At 45.5% G+C, this 16,693-nt stretch overlaps 1 protein-coding gene across 1 annotated transcript in view; it reads left to right on the top strand.

The window, feature by feature from the left end:
• Nucleotides 1-12,173, top strand: part of LOC135899208 (uncharacterized) — a 59,657-nt gene extending 47,484 nt beyond the window's left edge. The window contains exons 10-12 of the mRNA XM_065428463.1: nucleotides 2,863-3,048; nucleotides 7,517-7,654; nucleotides 11,470-12,173. Of these exons, the coding sequence (XP_065284535.1) occupies nucleotides 2,863-3,048; nucleotides 7,517-7,654; nucleotides 11,470-11,625 (480 nt within the window). The 3' untranslated portion in view covers nucleotides 11,626-12,173. The remainder of the gene's footprint in view (nucleotides 1-2,862; nucleotides 3,049-7,516; nucleotides 7,655-11,469) is intronic.
• Nucleotides 12,174-16,693: the final 4,520 nt, after the last annotated feature.

The following is a 16,693-nucleotide window of genomic DNA, read 5'->3' as shown; positions in this document are numbered from 1 at the left end:
CTAGAGGTACCAAATCCATATGTGTAACAAACACATCACTAAAATGTTTAAATGTTCCATTTTGGCGAATATGCGTGTATTGAATTGCTTGTATATCGAGTGATCTCGCGAGCACTTGAATGGCGAGGTGAAGGGGGCTGGATAAGGGTCATACTAACAGAAATATTGGGGGGTGGGATACGTGGTATGCCACCCCCTTATTACGCCACTGTGCAGCGCAGACTGAATGCACACTAAACCATTCAACGCCTTCAAGAGTGTTTCCCAATTTACAGCTTTCATACACCCATTTAGCACCAATTTTACTTAAAATACCCTATGCTAAGGGGTTGTACGAAAAAAACAACAACAATTAAGAATGAACACACTATGGAAAGAATGAACATCCTGTACGAAAGATGTTCGTACGCATACATGCAGCACGTTCGCTACCGTTGAAAACTGTCCTTGCAGCTAAAGGAATGTTTGTTTCAATCGCAGCGAGCACATTTTCTGTGATGCAAGATGTGTTATTGTGCAAGGGTTCTCATTAAATGAAGCAGTTTGAGTTTCTGGGCAATTTACACGTATGAATACGAATATTTGAAGAACTGAAACGTCGCTCTCGCGTGGCACAGTGGTTAAGCTGCCTAGTTTCCAGGTGAAGTTCCTGGGTTCGAATCCTTTTCATGAATTTCTTTCGCAGCCTATTTAAGGATGAATGATTTTTATTTGATTCTGTGCGTGTAGTGGTGCTAGTAAACAGTGAAAAGTATAAGAAGCTGAGGGCGAGACTTTTCATTCATTTGGCTCGTACTTCAGTCAAACAGCCTTGCTTAAGGCTGTTAATCAAATGGGGGTGCTTTTATTGTAAAACCATAAGTATACGAGTCTGGTGACAAACTGATTTTGCACCCTCAAATGTGTTAGAGTGGTTAGTGTGTGGATAAATGAAATGCATACGTACACTGCCTCTGCAGCTTTCGCCAAAGTCTTGTATCGTCTACCCACCCACTGATTACCCTTGTGGCCGAAATAGCAGCTAGCAGCTGTCTAAGCCGTGCTGGCGGCCGCCATTGTAAGCAAGCGAGCAAACACCGATCAGAACGTGCTCAATGGCGGGCGCTGTCGCATGAGCCAATATGGCGGCGCCCATCGGTTCAATGCTGTAGAAACTCTATAGCCGGGTTCGACTGCATTGCTGACTTTATAGGAGTTAATCAAAGTTTAAATAATAGTTGAAGAAAATAGTATTTGGGCAACTCCCGAAATATGAGCAGTGAACGCAGCATGTTCTACGTCCTAACAGAAGGGAACTGTTACTATCACTACAGGCGTTAATGTATAGTTGCGTCGCGAGGCGGCGCGTTAAAAAAGAAATACGCGAGCACTCCGTACCGATGGTTAACCAGCGAAGCTGAAACGTGCGGCCCCGGTGTTTACTACTTGGTTAATCCCGATGTACATTAAAGGTCTTTCTCAATTATTGGTTACGTCTTTATGTTTCTTAATTAGGTTAGGCACACGTTCGGCTGCGACGGAGAAAAGGACGTCAGTGACGGTACGCCCGCAGTCCGCAGTTGTCGCTTGCGTCCGATGTCTCGAGTTTGCTCGGCGGCGTGGTTAGCAGCATCCGTCCGCCATTCACGCTTGCGATTATTCAAAGTTAAATTGCTTCAAAATTAAACTTTCCGTCACGTGAGACAATGAATGGCTCGTACCCCCTTAAGCAATGGCTCGTGCCCCTGTAAACGCGGCCTTCCCATTACGATGACAGAAGAACAGGCAAATGCTACGCTGGAATGATGTGCGGCATCGGAACCAGCTGTGGAAGAAGACGACGACGCTCGAGCCATTGCTGATGATTACAGTTCTCTGTACACAGGCGCGGAAGGACGGATTCTTCGCCTAGCCACAGAAATCTTCGCTTTGAAAGGTGCTTAGGCTGCGTTTTAAACAACCCGTAGTAACGTTTTACTCTTGAACGATCTACACGTTTAGTTAGTAGATTCAAGTGCCAAGCCTCAGCCACAGTGGTTCAGCCTGTGTCATGGCAAAACTAAACGCCATTTAATCAGCGCAGTTTCTTTGGTGATGCCGAGGAAAAGGCCGGGGCATCTCTTCGAAGCAAATACTTGTGTAAGCAAGCGGTTTCGCAAACATAATACATGACCTACATTCACAACAGTCTCTATTTGAGCGGAAGGCCTAAGATATCACTGCGTTGATTGGTGTCCCTGATATCACAACTGTAAAAGCGATGCACGGCACGAGCACCATCCTGTAATGTTGCGCTCTGGTTGCGAAAATTGATTGGTGAGCTGGCTAGCTCGCCGTAATAAAAAGCCACTGCTGTAAGACGGGACAAGGCAGCGCGGAGCTCAGCGTAGAGGCTGTGTGCTCCTTAATATTTTCTGCGGTCTTTTAGGGCTGCTTTGTTGTGCGACCTTACCCGTCTTTGCAGTGATATTGCAAGGGGACGCATTTTGAAAACTTAACCTGTGTTTCGTTTAGTCACGCCTGCTTTGGTGATATGAAAAGTAGCAAAGTATACAGGTACTTGATACCAGCTTCGTGTTGTAACAAAGTCGATGCAGTGATCACAGCGAAGTACTTATATAACCAACTTTAAAAATGTTAGATACGCGTTGCTAAGAAACTAGCAATGTAGGTCCACGGGGATTTAATAACTTAATGTTAATAATTTCTAGGACAAGGTTAGGTTCATTCTAAGTCCGAGACATACTCTGTGCTTTGTTGCTTAGCAACGTATGAAACCACGCCATTACTTGAGGTGTGACAAAAACTTCGCCAAGAAGTTTTCTTCCAAGTTCCTATGTTTAACGAGCGCATAGACTACACTGATGGTGTTTGTTCCCGCAGGAATTGTGCTTGGAGCTCATTTTCAGCGTGGACACGACGGTGTCGCGGTTTGTCCTGACGCTGAGCCTCAGAATTGACGCCTTCGTAGATGTGGACGAGTCCTCTGGTGCTGGTCGGTCGTTCTTCAAAAACAAGGCCGCCGGCAAGCAATGTTACGCGCGCGTTCACCGATTTGTTCGGCGTGGGGTAAGATATAAGCGGACACTGGTCACTGGCTTCGAATGTGCCGCGCATATTCGATGAGCAGGACGGCGCCTTTATGTTTATAGCGCCTTTTTCCTGGTCCGCTTACAGCGCAATTAAGGCTTCCATATCTTCGTAGTGTGCAGGCAGACACGCCTGGAACCCCTTAATGCAATTGATGGAATAAGGGATCAACATGGCACATGTTGACTCCTTATTGCGTGAACTGTTATTCGTATAAAACATTTAGACAATCGTTTCATTGGGGCAGAGAGGAGACTTTCAGACCTAAAGTTGTCGCTTATAACATATGATACGTCATCCATGCAGTTACGGGCATATTTCATGGCAATACGCAAATGCAAACGAAACTGTAAAAAACTAATTTCAGCCAATGAAAAAAATTCAGCGACAATTACAATACCACCTAATATGGAATTTGAGCGCAGCTATATACGTGTTTTCATTTCGCGATATATTGGCTGGCTGGCGCGGATAATCTCTATCGTGCAACACGTTGTAAACGGAGCGATGAGCGGCATGACTGCCTCGCTAATCGGGAGACTGCGAGAGGCGACGCGTGGGTGACGCGCGGGTGCGATTCACAGCAGCCGCCCCAGACAGAGCTACGCTCATGCAGCGCTTCGTTTCCATACAGACGCCGCGCGCTGCACTGGCGCCATCTCATAGCCGTCGTCGCCGCGAAGCCCGTGTTGCGCGGCACTACGCTTTTCTTCTCACGCTCTCGCCATGCCCTCCTCCACTTTCCTCCTTTTGCTCTCTTCGATACCACAGTCTTAATCTCCCGCTGCGTTCCATGTTCGCTTTCATCCTTCGTTGTGTTCGTTCGCTCGGTTAGCAGGGCCAACGCCGACGCTTGCCGCAGGAACGGTAGCCTAGGAGCTGCGCTTTTGAACTGGAATCGCTGCTCTTTAACGTGGAGCGCATTTTTGTACCGTTCATCTACAACTTTCCTTACAATTTCATGACACTTCATCCTGGATGCACATATCTGTAGCCTGAATATCTCGGTCAATGCTTTTAGAGCGCGTTTCTCAAAAGTTGTTATTTGCGCAGGTCTCAAGAGACCGACACAAGCTAGAATACCTTCTCCTTGTTCCTGCCAGATTTCTTTATTACTGCTGTTATCATAAGCTTTTCAAAGACATTGGGCACTTCGATATGCTTATCGTAACGACACCTAGCACTATCATTTTCTGACGTAATTATCATCATTAACTATAAGAGTGGCCTATATTTTACATCCACTACTGAACGAAGACCGAAGACCTCTTCTATCGATCTCCAATTAGCCCTGCCGTCTGCCAGCTGCACCCCTTCTTATCTCCTCAAATTCCCTAATTTCGTCACGCCTGACATAATCGTGACATATTTGCTTGCTGATATCTATGAGAATAATGGCGGCAAGAGACAGTATAGCGTGGGAAACTTTATATTTTGCCCCCAAATTCATTCATACGTGTGTATATATATATATATATATATATATATATATATATATATATATATATATATATATATATATATATATATATATATATATATCCTGAAACTTTATATTTTGCCCCCAAATTCATTCATACGTATATATATATATATATATATATATATATATATATATATATATATATATATATATATATATATATATATATATATATATATATATTCTGAAGACCCTCGAGGGTTCTTTATGTATACAAGGATTAAACAAAAGGTTCTTTGGGCAGAAAAAGTGTAATTGTTACTGGTATTTCGCGTGAAGGAGAACTTGTTACTCTTTGAACCTTGTTGGGCAGGTTATAGCAGCGTTGTTGTGGAAAAGACCATTACAGTATTTGGCTGCTCTGAGAAAGACGGGGATTATAATATGTTTTAGTATGGACACGTCGGTGAGTAACTTACAGTACGTGAAGGCGGCCCCGCAAATACCCAACCCCACACCCGAGCAGTGGGAGGCCGTGCTGACTAGTTCGGACCCTCGTAACCAGCAGCAACTGGTGCGGCGGGCCCGGGAGACAGCAAGAGCCGCAGGAGCCCTGGACTAAGGGCGCCTCCCGCACAAGCAGAAAGACACCTGCTTGTCCTTTCATTTTTTTTTAATAAATGTTTCTCCTCCTCCTCCTCCTCCTCCTTCTCCTCCTGCAGTGCGTGGCTTGTTCGTTGCGATATGTGGCTGCTGCGATGATGTAAATCGCACGATTAAACGTAGAGTGAAACAAATTTTTAGGGCGACGGAGACCAGGCTATCTCCTCGCGAGCAAACGAGTCACCGCTCTTCTCGAAAAAGCAAGCCATAATTGTGTGCTCTATCATATATGATACAGCGAATACTGGCTGCTTCACAAAACTGCCTGAATGACTGTCTCGTTCGAAACATCAGAGTAGGCTGATAAACAGTAAGCACCTCGATAATTTTGTGTGCCGGTTCCGTGTATAAAAACTTTCAAATACCACGGTGTTTTACAAAGGTTAGCGTGGTTTGTGGCTAGCTGCCGCCATTCACTCACGGAAAAAAGAATTCTGGAATTCTAGAATACCAAAGTTATTTCCCCCTCAGATGAAAAAAAGAAATGCTAACGTTTTGTAGTGCGCTGAATACGTCGTGGCCTTGAAAAAGGTACGGCTCTGTTTGTCTATACAGCAGCCGCTGGTCTTCGCTGGTCGGCAAGGAGCTGCTCGGAGCATGTTGCGGATTCGTTTGCCGATTGAGGTGAAATGTCTTGGTAGATCACACGCATTGTTAAATAGGGTTTTCTGGTAGCTTTTTTGAGGAATCTTCCACATTCGTCGATAAGCTTAGGTCAGGGGAAACGCGGCACCAGTGCCTACAGAGTCAATTGCAGGTATTGCGGTGTGTCATCAAGCTAACTAACACAGGGCCGTGACTTACAAACATTCATCGCATCGTAGCACAGTTTGCTTTCAGACGATTTTCCGGGTGGTTATAATGAGGTGACATTTCGTGTTCAACGTATCATGTTAACCACATTTATTTCTAATTGGCAAGTTGATGCACCTCTTCGCAAAAAACAAAAGTCAGAGCCAAATTGAAAAGACCAGGGAACGACAGAAGCTGCAATAAAGGCATTACAACGGGGGTGTTTGCCTAGCAGCACTAGTTCCGGGTTGTAGCGGTAGGCTTAAACAGGTCGGTACTACGGCGAAACGGGGAAGCAAGCAATTCTCGTCGTCTTCTCTTTCACCAGCACTATGCCCACTGCCCAGTGCCTTCAGTACAGCATGAATGCACGTGATAAACAAGAAAGAAATCGTCAGGCCATTCATTATGTTGCAGATGATGTAGATAAATAGTATAGAAAGCCAAATGAGAAAACACCACAGTTATCGCTGGTTGTGCATGTAACTTTTACATTTGGCTTCGAAACAGTGTCAATGTAAATAAAACATACTATCTGCAATCGACAATGCAATTTCACTCTAAACGGGGTTTGCTCGTGGATCCTTGATTTCCGTTTCCTTTGTGAGGCAAGCCTTGTCGATGTGTCGAGTATTTAACAGAACTGACACAAAGTGAGTCGTGCCAGCTCTCACATAAGGGTATCTAGTCATCAGAATGTTCTTAAGCTAGAACTGTTCGTAGGAGCAAATGCTGTGCTGCCGTGATGTAGCGTAGATTGTTAAGAAGCGTTCGTGCATGAATGTGCCGACAATGCAGCCGCAGCTCGCAGTACGAACACCGTGTAAAACTTTCGAAGAGTAGGCTTTTGCGACAGTCGATGAAGCACAGTACACGCGACCAGAAGGAGACGAGGTGGATGGCGCAATCGCTACTCAAGCCAAACCCGCGGCTTTAGCATGCCCGCATTTCTGGACGAGGAATTTTTAAAAATAAAGCGTTATTATTAATAACTGTGTGACTACTGTGACTGTTGCTAGCAGTGCTTGTCCAGTGCACTTCGTGTGATTTGGTCCCATGTGGTGTGCCTCACCGTTTGTCAAAAGATAACGCGGTAGAGAATCAAGCGCAACGCGAGCTGTTCGTCGGCCGTACCATTTTCACAGCCTTGTATAAATTGTAAATTACACTCTTTTATTTTCTCCGACTCACGTGTGATCTACGTTACTAAATTATTAGCGAAAGTGACTGGCCAATACTGAACAGCACTTGAGAACAAACAGCTCCGAGAATTCGGCCCCAGTGACATAGGTAGGTCAGTCGACGGGGTAGCGGTGTCGTGTCGTATACGTGCATGTGTGACGACTGACAAACTGCAGCTGTGCTTCATGCTGCATTCTGTGTTCGCTGCTTTTTATGCGTGCTATAGAACTTGCAGTGTATTGTTCTAAACCCTTTTGAAGGTTGTCTTGTGTACTATTTATCGTCTTAATCTCATGCACGATAATAATGACAATATGAATGATCATTTTCTTCATTCTGACGAAGTGTTTTATGTTTGTGACTACCTTCCGTTCCCAACGAATTCAGGTGTGCCCTCCTGTGGAGAAAGACGAAGGCAACGTCATGTCCACCGGTTCACCTGGACTCTGCAACTTTGATGCAAGCCGTTCGCAGAACGAATGGCTAGTGTATACCTTTGAGACCCGGGCCAGCATTGAGAAGACGGTGCGTATGGACGGTTACTTCATTACAGGCTCGTAATCGTCAGAAGGTGTTAGAGCGCTCATTTGGCGGCGGCTCAACTGTAGGTGCTACCGATAGAGCCATTATACCGCAGAAACACTCACAACTGCGCAATTCGATACAAAGGCATCACCGCACCCATAGAAAAGATTCCAGTGAGCCAGATGCAGCAAATTATTTGCGGCAGGTTATCATCATCATCAGCCTGGTTACGCCCACTGCAGGGCAAAGGCCTCTCCCATACTTCTCCAAGAACCCTCGTCATGTACTAATTGTGGTCATGTCGTCCCTGCGAACTTCTTAATCTCATCCGCCCACCTAACTTTCTGCCGCCCCCTGCTACGCTTCCCTTCCCTTGGAATCCAGTCCGTAACCCTTAATGACCGTCGGTTATCTTGCCTCCTCATTACATGTCCTGCCCATGCCGATTTCTTTTTCTTGATTTCAACTAAGATGTCAATAACTCGCGTTTGTTCCCTCACCCAATCTCCTCTTTTCTTATCCCTTAAGGTTACACCTATCATTCTTCTTTCCATAGCTCGTTGCTTCGTCATCAATTTAAGTAGAACCCTTTCCGTAAGCCTCCAAGTTTCTGCCCCGTACGTGAGTACTGGTAAGACACAGCTGTTATAAACTTTTCTCTTGAGGGATAGTGGTAACCTGCCGTTCATGATCTGAGAATGCCTGCCAAACGCACCCCAGCCCATTCTTATTCTTCTGATTATTTCATTCCCGTGATCCGGATCCGCAGTCACTACCTGTCCTGAGTAGATGTATTCCCTCACCACTTCCAGTGCCTCGCTACCTATTTTAAATTGCTGTTCTCATCCGAGACTGTCAAACATTACTTTAGTTTTCTGCAGATTAATTTTTTGACCCACTCTTCTGCTTTGCCTCTTCAGATCAGTGAGCATGCATTGGTCCCCTGAGTTACTAAGCAAGGCAATATCATCAGCGAATCGCAAGTTACTAAGGTATTCTTCATTAACTTTTATCCCCAATTCTTCCCAATCCAGGTCTCTGAATACCTCCTGTAAACACGCTGTGAATAGCATTGGAGAGATCGTTTCTCCCTGCCTGACGCCTTTCTTTATTGGGATTTTGTTGCTTTCCAATAAAGAATGGTAGGTAATGCGGCAGGTAATGCGCAGCAATTAGGTTTGTAATAAATACAATAAGCCTACTGCTTAACTATGTCGACTTTTGACCGGTTGTTTTCGGCAGGCAGTTCGAATGTTTGCAAACAGCATTGTACAGAAACAAAAAGAAACAAACAGGTTCAAAAGACTTTAGGAACAAATACAACGTGACTATGTCTTGAAATACCAAGAATTTATGAAAGCTGACGCAACGCACGACTTACACCCCTGTCACACAGGCGCTCGCGAACTCCTTTTATCTCCGTCGTCTTTATCTCGAAGGAGATGCACTCGATGTCACATGGTCGCCCTTACGCTAAGCGAGTTTAACGGAGCGTTTGGTTAAGGGAGATCGGCGATCTCATTCGGCGGCTGCAGGGTGTACTCTCGTGCCCATACTTGCTATTTTAATGCTGACAATTTAATTATTGTTTGCATTAAAATCAATGTTTCGTGTGTTTAGAACGTTTCTATTGCGCCAAGTGGCCTAAGTCGAGAGTATTGTGCAGCAGCAAGCAGAGCTCTCGTTGAATTGTGTTTGAAGTTTTATTGAACGTTTCTATTGAATTCAATAAAAGTTCAGGCACAATTCAGCGACAGTTCTGCTCGCCCCTGCACAATACTCTCGACTTAGGACGCTTGGTGCAATGTTTTTCTTGTCTTTGAGGACGTTTGCACGAATGCTACAGAATCGGGTCGAGTCGGCTTGTCGGGCTGGGGTATGCCTGACGAGTTTGTGTAAACGCTAGCCCGTCGGCCTTAACAAGCGTCGAGTCGGGCTGAATCAGAGCGACTGCATGGAGTACAGGTTGACCCAGCTCGCGACCCGTTTGCAGCGTGCACGTAAACACGGACGGGTCCGGCCCGCTAGCGCCGAGGTTTGCGCAGGAACGCTGGGACGTGGCGATTTATGCGCCGCTAGCGGGATCAGCATCAGGACAAGGCCAAGACAAGACACCGTTCAGTATAGTCTCGTCGTAGCGATAAGACCCATCAAACAGGGCTATTGTAGACGGCAGTGGGAACCACAAACCCAGTTCGAATGCGTTAATGTCCTGCTCGACGCTGTGTATCCTGGTTGTCCAGACTCGTCCGAAGCGAGTTCAAGTAAACGCGGTCACGTCGAGCTCGGTCAACTCGATTCCTGGCTCCACCTACACACGTCGGGTTTATGTACGCGTAACCGTTGTCGTGCTAGTCGTGCGGCGGTCGGTGTGGTCACTCGTGACTGCCACCGGCACAGAGTACAAAATAAAAGGAAAGGCCACAAGGCTACCGTGCCAAATGTTGGTCCTTGTGAACGCAGAGCCTATATACTCGCCACCCTATGGTGGCTAGCCACGCCGACGCCGCAAAGGAAAGCACGCAAAAGCCGAGAGTTGCTGCGTCGCTGTCAGGACTGCTATGTTTAGCGAGTGCACTTTGATTCTCAATGAGCTGTATGTCTTTCGCATCAAACATATTGAATAATATGCTTACGGTAGGAGCCTTAATTATAATAGCTACGAGCATAATTAGAGGTTACACACTTGAACTTGTACAAAAACCAAACACCTCTGAATGCGCCCCTTGCGGCTACGTTTAAAAACTTGTTATTGGCCATGTGACAGGACCGCAACATCGTTGAGGTCGAACGCCTTCAGGAAGTATCGTGCTCCCTTGTCCTAAAAGAGTTCGTGATTGCCCGTGTCACACAGGCATTATACATTTTGGAATTCTGGACGAGAAATACAAATAATAAATTCTTGACAATGAAATATGAAGGCATTGAGGATCGCTGATATATCACAGTCTAAAATTATAAGTGTACCTGTGACGTCAATTAATTTTTACACGCAAGTTTTCAATTGTAACATGTCAGGTGGAGCTATTACTTTTTAACAGCTATAGCATTAATTTAGGTATCCGGACCTTTTCTTAAGGCTAATGAAATTATGTGGCGAGAAGCACCGCGTTAGCTTTAGTATTTTTCGAATATGTTTTCACATTGGATAAGCAATAAATATAACGCTAATCAGTCGGAGAACGCTCAATCGTGCTAGTTGGTATTCGTTAAATTTCACATCATATATTGGTCCATTCGTGTCTTTCCTTTGTCTTCACATGTCGCAATACAGGGATATTGAACTAATGAGTAACGGAAATGAGGTTAAAAAAAGCCCCGCTACCCCTCTACGCCGCAAACCTATCTACGCGTTTAACGATGTGTACTGTTTTATAACTCGCGCCCTTACATGGTGACTGTTATCGAACAATATGCGCCTTTAACCTTCCAAAAATTTACCCGCCGTGCTTGCTCAATGGCTATGGTGTTGGGCTGCTGAGCACGAGGTCGCGGGATCGAATCCCGGCCACGGCGGCCACATTTCAATGGGGGCGAAATGCGAAAACACCCATGTACTTAGATTTAGGTGCACGTTAAAGAACCCCAGGTGCTCGAAATTTCCGGAGGACTCCACTACAGCGTGCCTCATAATCAGAAAGTGGTTTTGGCACGAAAAACCCCCATAATTTAATTTTTTTACCTTCCCTGAATGGCCTAAATCAGCTTACAGTGTAACCAGGCGCATTGCTCCTCTTTCTTGTTTTTGCTGCTACACGAGGAAGGCTTGTCGCTCCCGGATGATATATGAGTCTGCAAATTCTCCGTGCATGCAGATGGTGACAGTGCACGAAAGGTTGGCAGCGAAGAACGTCAGTACACTCAGCTGGCTCATCTACAACGTCACTTCATACGTGGCCGACGACTCCTGCCCCGCCGGCACATCTCGTATGCACAGAGCCTGGGAGGTTGCCAAACGGTTTCGCCAGTGACGTCCACAAATAATCCGACCAAACATTCCCTGCAACTTAACTATGATACACCGCGCCCAACAGTTGAATGCATGCGCATTTTTCTAACTTTTCTCGCATTGCGCCTTTACGTTCGTAGACTTGTGCCTCGCGTTAGCTGGAACTTGTTCCAATGGAATATGTCCGACCACCGCTGATGTTATATGCCAACTGCGGGAACCTCCGGGCGTATATATTAGGGTATGCCATGAATCTGCAAGGTTCCGTATTTATTATTCTAGGAATTAATTTTAAAACTACAAATGAAAGTTAGTTCCACCATCGGGCCATGTGTATATTACGTACATACTCTTTACGAAGCAGATGCCTTTTTTTCATTGTTGCCTTTGTTTTCCTGCACTTGGATGCCGTGTTTGCATTTAGTTGCCTTAGCATTATCTACGCAGAAAAGAAAGATGAACGGACATTGCTTCCGAGCGTAAATGAGTGTGTTTTTGTCATTGTCCTTTCACAACAAATCTGTCATTGTTGCACCGTATTAAGTCCTAGGATGATTGCGTTCGTATCTGAAGAAAATCTTATGGGAAATAAAAGTGAGACCTCAGACTGACAATAACGCACCACGTTCTATTATTGCCTGTGATGAATTAATGGATGAACGCTTCACTGCATCTGTGTGTCCGTGCAAATTGTGAACTGCTCTCCTCCTCTTCGTCTTTCAGTGGCCTTTCGAAAACCCTCCGCAATTGCAAAGTAGCCTACCGATCTCAACCTGGTTAACCTCCAAGTCTTTTCATTATGTCGTCTCTCTCTCTCTCTCTTGAAGTAATAATTATTGCCGTTGGATGAGGTATGACGGGAAGAGCATTCCAGTGAAACGCTGACGTCAGCAATTAGTATGTGTGCATAGGAATACGAACAAGTTGGGCTTCGAACTTGTTTGCGCATGAAACAGTGGATGCTAAAACGCACGAGTAAAAAGAAAACCGTCAGACAGCATAATGTACTGGAATTTCCTGTAACGTAGGAAACAGGCTACCCTAAACACCGGATAGAAAATGTGCACTAATAGAAATACAATTGCAAATTCGCCAGTGTGTCGCCATCGATTGTTAGCCTTCTGGCCATGCCTTGCAGCTGTTAGTTTACTGAAACCAAAATAGATATTGCACGATACACGGAAATGGCCTGCTATTCCCCAATTACATGAGCCCGCACTTATTTAAATGTCGCAGCTTCCCTCTAGAGGCCAAGCGTTGAAAGCGATTGCAAATAATTAGACTAGCACACAAAGTAAAGTTTATAGCTTTGTTGGGCCTATAAAGTGCAGTAAGAATTCGCTTGGTAATTAAATTGACAAACATGGTGTCACTCGCGCACAAGAAAACATGCACAAATCCTAGTTAATGACTACGAACGCAGTCTGTCACAACACTGAGGTCATGAAGAGCGCCGGTCCTGGGCAGCGAAACTTTCGTGCTGCCTCTCACTTCGACGCGTTTCAGATACTTGAGCTTACGCCCCTTAAGAGTAAGCGCGCGGAAACACAAAGCGCATCAAGGCGCCAGCCATCTGTCTTTCCTTCTGAAGGGATCCCTAACGGGTTCATAATGGTTTTGTTCGCATGAAAAAATTTTCGAAGCAGAGTAACCATGAAAACACTATTTCTTGTTCTCAGAAATATTTGAATTACGGATTCTAACTTATGGGATGGAATTCACGTGCCGAAACCACGATCGTATTCTATGTGGCACACCGTAGGAGGGGACTCCGGAAATTTTGACCACCAGGGGTTCCTTAACCTGCACCTAAATCTAAGTACACGAGTGTTTTCGCATTTCGCCCCCATCGAAATGCGGCCACCGTGGCCAAGATTCGATTCCGCACTCTCTTGCTTAGCAGCCGAACACCATAGCGACCAAGGAAACACGGCGGGTTGAATAATGAATTCTGAGATCACGCTGAATGGCTGGAGTCAAGGCACTCAACTTGGGGTGCGATCGGAGATGGTTGTTCGGCGCGTTCGTTCGGTTACCGGCGCGCGCGATTGGCCTACTCCGCGCCGACGTCGCCTGCCGCGGGGCGTGGCCAAGTTTTTGGTGAGGTCATAATGACGACACGCTCCTCTCTATCAACCTCCCACCGAGCATTTCGTCTGCTAGGCGCCGAATCCTACGGGAGCAGGGAAGTTTGGAGCGATCATGCGGCTTCGCATGGCGCGTCTGGTGGATTGGATTGGATCCAACCGGCGGCTGCGGCATGGCACGTTTGGATCCAATCCATAGTTTAATTCGAGGAAATGGCGCTTCCGTTGGGAACTTAGGTTGTTGCTCTGGCGTTTCTAGACAAAGGAGGAGAGCGGGTGGCGGTGCGAAACGCGTTGGAAAAAATGACAGAAAGTTAATTCCGGCGTCGTTTTTATTTCTCGAAACAAATAATTCGATGGTTGTACAGTGAAATTGACCCCATCCTCGGTGCCAGCGAGCCACTGCAATGTTGTCGCAGCCTCTTGAAGAGTGCGGCACTCTTCCCATCGTTTTCTTTTTCTTTTTTCTTCTCACTGTGCGCGACACCACCTATAGATGACGCGAGGAAACTAATAGTTATAAATTGCAGTAGTCACACGTACTACTATTTGAAGACGTGTTTGTGCTTGAGAAGAAAAATCCAGTTCTTTAGATAAAGATTTCATTCATTTGGAAGACGAGAAACATTTAGTTTTGTGGTATACAGTCTGCAAGCAGACGACAAACGACGGAAGTAAACTTCCGGGGAGGTCACCGCTTCGTGCTTTGCTGGTGAGGAGTTCGGGAGATAGAAGGAACTACAAAGGGCCTATTTTATATATATACAGGATGATTTAAAGCATCTATATTTTTACACTATTATTAAGGAGCCCACTCGATCTCTTCTTCAGTCAAAGTCTTCAGTCGCTCAATATTCCTTCATTAATACCAATCGGCTTCTCTAGATTCCATTACAGGTTAACTTGGTGAAGTGATGTACGGCCAATCAAATAATCTACAGCCGTCGCACGGTTTTTCCATCGTGGAGGTGGAGTTAGCACAACACCGCGTGGGCATCTTCATAACGCGAAACGGACAAGGGAAGGTGAGAAAACGAGACCCGTTGTCCTAGAAATGACAGGGAAATACAGGAAGGTTTGCCAGTTCACTCAATGTTCGCACTGGGGAGTTGTTGTGACGTATACCGATCTCGCGCGCAAGAGCGTGGTTGCTCAGCATCTGGGTCTCCTATGAAGCGCTAGGCTTCACTGTTGCTGACAGGTGAAGAAGATGCGTCCGATTGGGTCATCGAAAAGCTGCGTAGTTGATTTCTTGCGATTAGCATCCTAAGTCGCTTAAGAGAACTTCTTGCTGCGCAAGTTGGTATTGGTTGATTACACCTATATTCAATAGCGATCTATCCCGTCGTCCTCATTTGTGTGCTGTGTGTTGTTTTTTGGCGCCTTAAAAAAAAATGGCTGTGGCTTAGGTAAGGTTAAGCCCAGGATGCGAAGCATACTAGCCTTTATTTTAGTTGTTGAACCACTGTTTAGCTTGGTGAACTGCTGTTGCTTGGCTGTATTTGGTTCGGCTAGACGAAGAAACAACTCATGCGTAACTCTACTTCGCCTTGGACGCCCCGCATTGGACGCGGTGAGCGTCGAGCAACGCAGCGTTCGGCGCGGCAACGAAATGTGTGCCTGAGCAAGCGACGCACGCCTGAGCCTTAGAAACAGCTCGTTTCTAAGGCAACACCGCATTCACTAGAGGCGCTTTTGTACCGCTTTGAAGCATCGTACTCGTGGCTCAGTGGTAGCGTCTCCGTCTCACACTCCGGAGACCCTGGTTCGATTCCCACCCAGCCCATCTTGCAAGAGTTGAGCCAAAGCCACTTCTCCTCTGTCGTGACGTCACGGTGTCACGTGGTTTCAAGGCGACAACGCCGCGCCTGAGGAGCTGGGTTGAGCTCTCGTAATATGCTTCGCATAATAGGTTTAATGAGTCCTAAGTGGCCCTCGCTGTCGAGACGAACCAGCACCTGTTCAGTTCGTCGTCTAACATATGGTGAAGCGATAAAATGAGGAAACAAATAGTGATCCTCTGAGTTTGCCCCCTTGAACCTGTGCATTCGCGAGCCTGCTGCGTGGCACTTTCTTCGACATTCTACTGCAGTTTTTTGTCAAATTCAAAAGCTGTTATCAAAGCTGCGTAACTGGTCGCAGCTTGCCTCGTCAATGATGTGACGGGTTACATGTAATTGGTGGCTGAAAAAGGTAATTTAAGTACAGTGACCGTTACAGAGTAAACAAAGTAATTGTTAAATTACAAGATGCTAGAATAGCAGCTGCGGCGACTGCCTCATCATCTGCGGCCTAAATCTTTTATTTACGCAAAGCCTTATATAAAAAAAGGTGTAAGGAGACGTAAAATGTTAAGGAAATCTTTAATGACATGCGGAACTGACGTCGGGCAGTTATGTGCTTGGACGTTGGCCTACTGAATGATGGAAATAATGAAATTAAATGACTGTTTTGCACAGCACAAGCAAAACAAAATACGATGCCCCAGAATTATCTGAATCAAACATATCTGAGCCCTAATATGTGCAACCACCGTGAGCAAAAAACAAAACAAGAAATTTCTAACGTAAGCCTTCGTCAAACAACTGCATATAAAAGGTTCTAGAAAGGTATTAATTTTATTACATAAATATAGCCTAATTAAACCGAGGGAGTCTGAGCGTGCTAAAGCCTGTCCGTATACACAGATGGATTTCTGTGTCACAGATAGGAAGCTGCACACATGATAAAAAAACAAAAAGTAAGAACACATCTAATCCGTATTATTATTTCGGTTCTATGACACAATTATGGTTAGCTTTCAATTGTTACAATAAAATTTACCAATTCTTACTTTAGATTATACCTTTCTATACATACACCGCACCCTTACGCCTTGTAACCCGCTCTATAACGGCTTTGCTTTCTGCCGTTTCTTGTGGCGCATTAACGCAATTGTTTAAATATGAATGCTAAACTTCTTTCTTAACCAATTCACCATGACTTGATTTGATAATCACTTGA

The sequence above is a fragment of the Dermacentor albipictus genome, chromosome 5 (assembly GCF_038994185.2).
Source record: "Dermacentor albipictus isolate Rhodes 1998 colony chromosome 5, USDA_Dalb.pri_finalv2, whole genome shotgun sequence".
Lineage (NCBI taxonomy): Eukaryota > Metazoa > Arthropoda > Arachnida > Ixodida > Ixodidae > Dermacentor > Dermacentor albipictus.
Note: the sequence above shows the minus strand (reverse complement) of the source record. Positions and strands in the feature narration are given on the sequence as shown.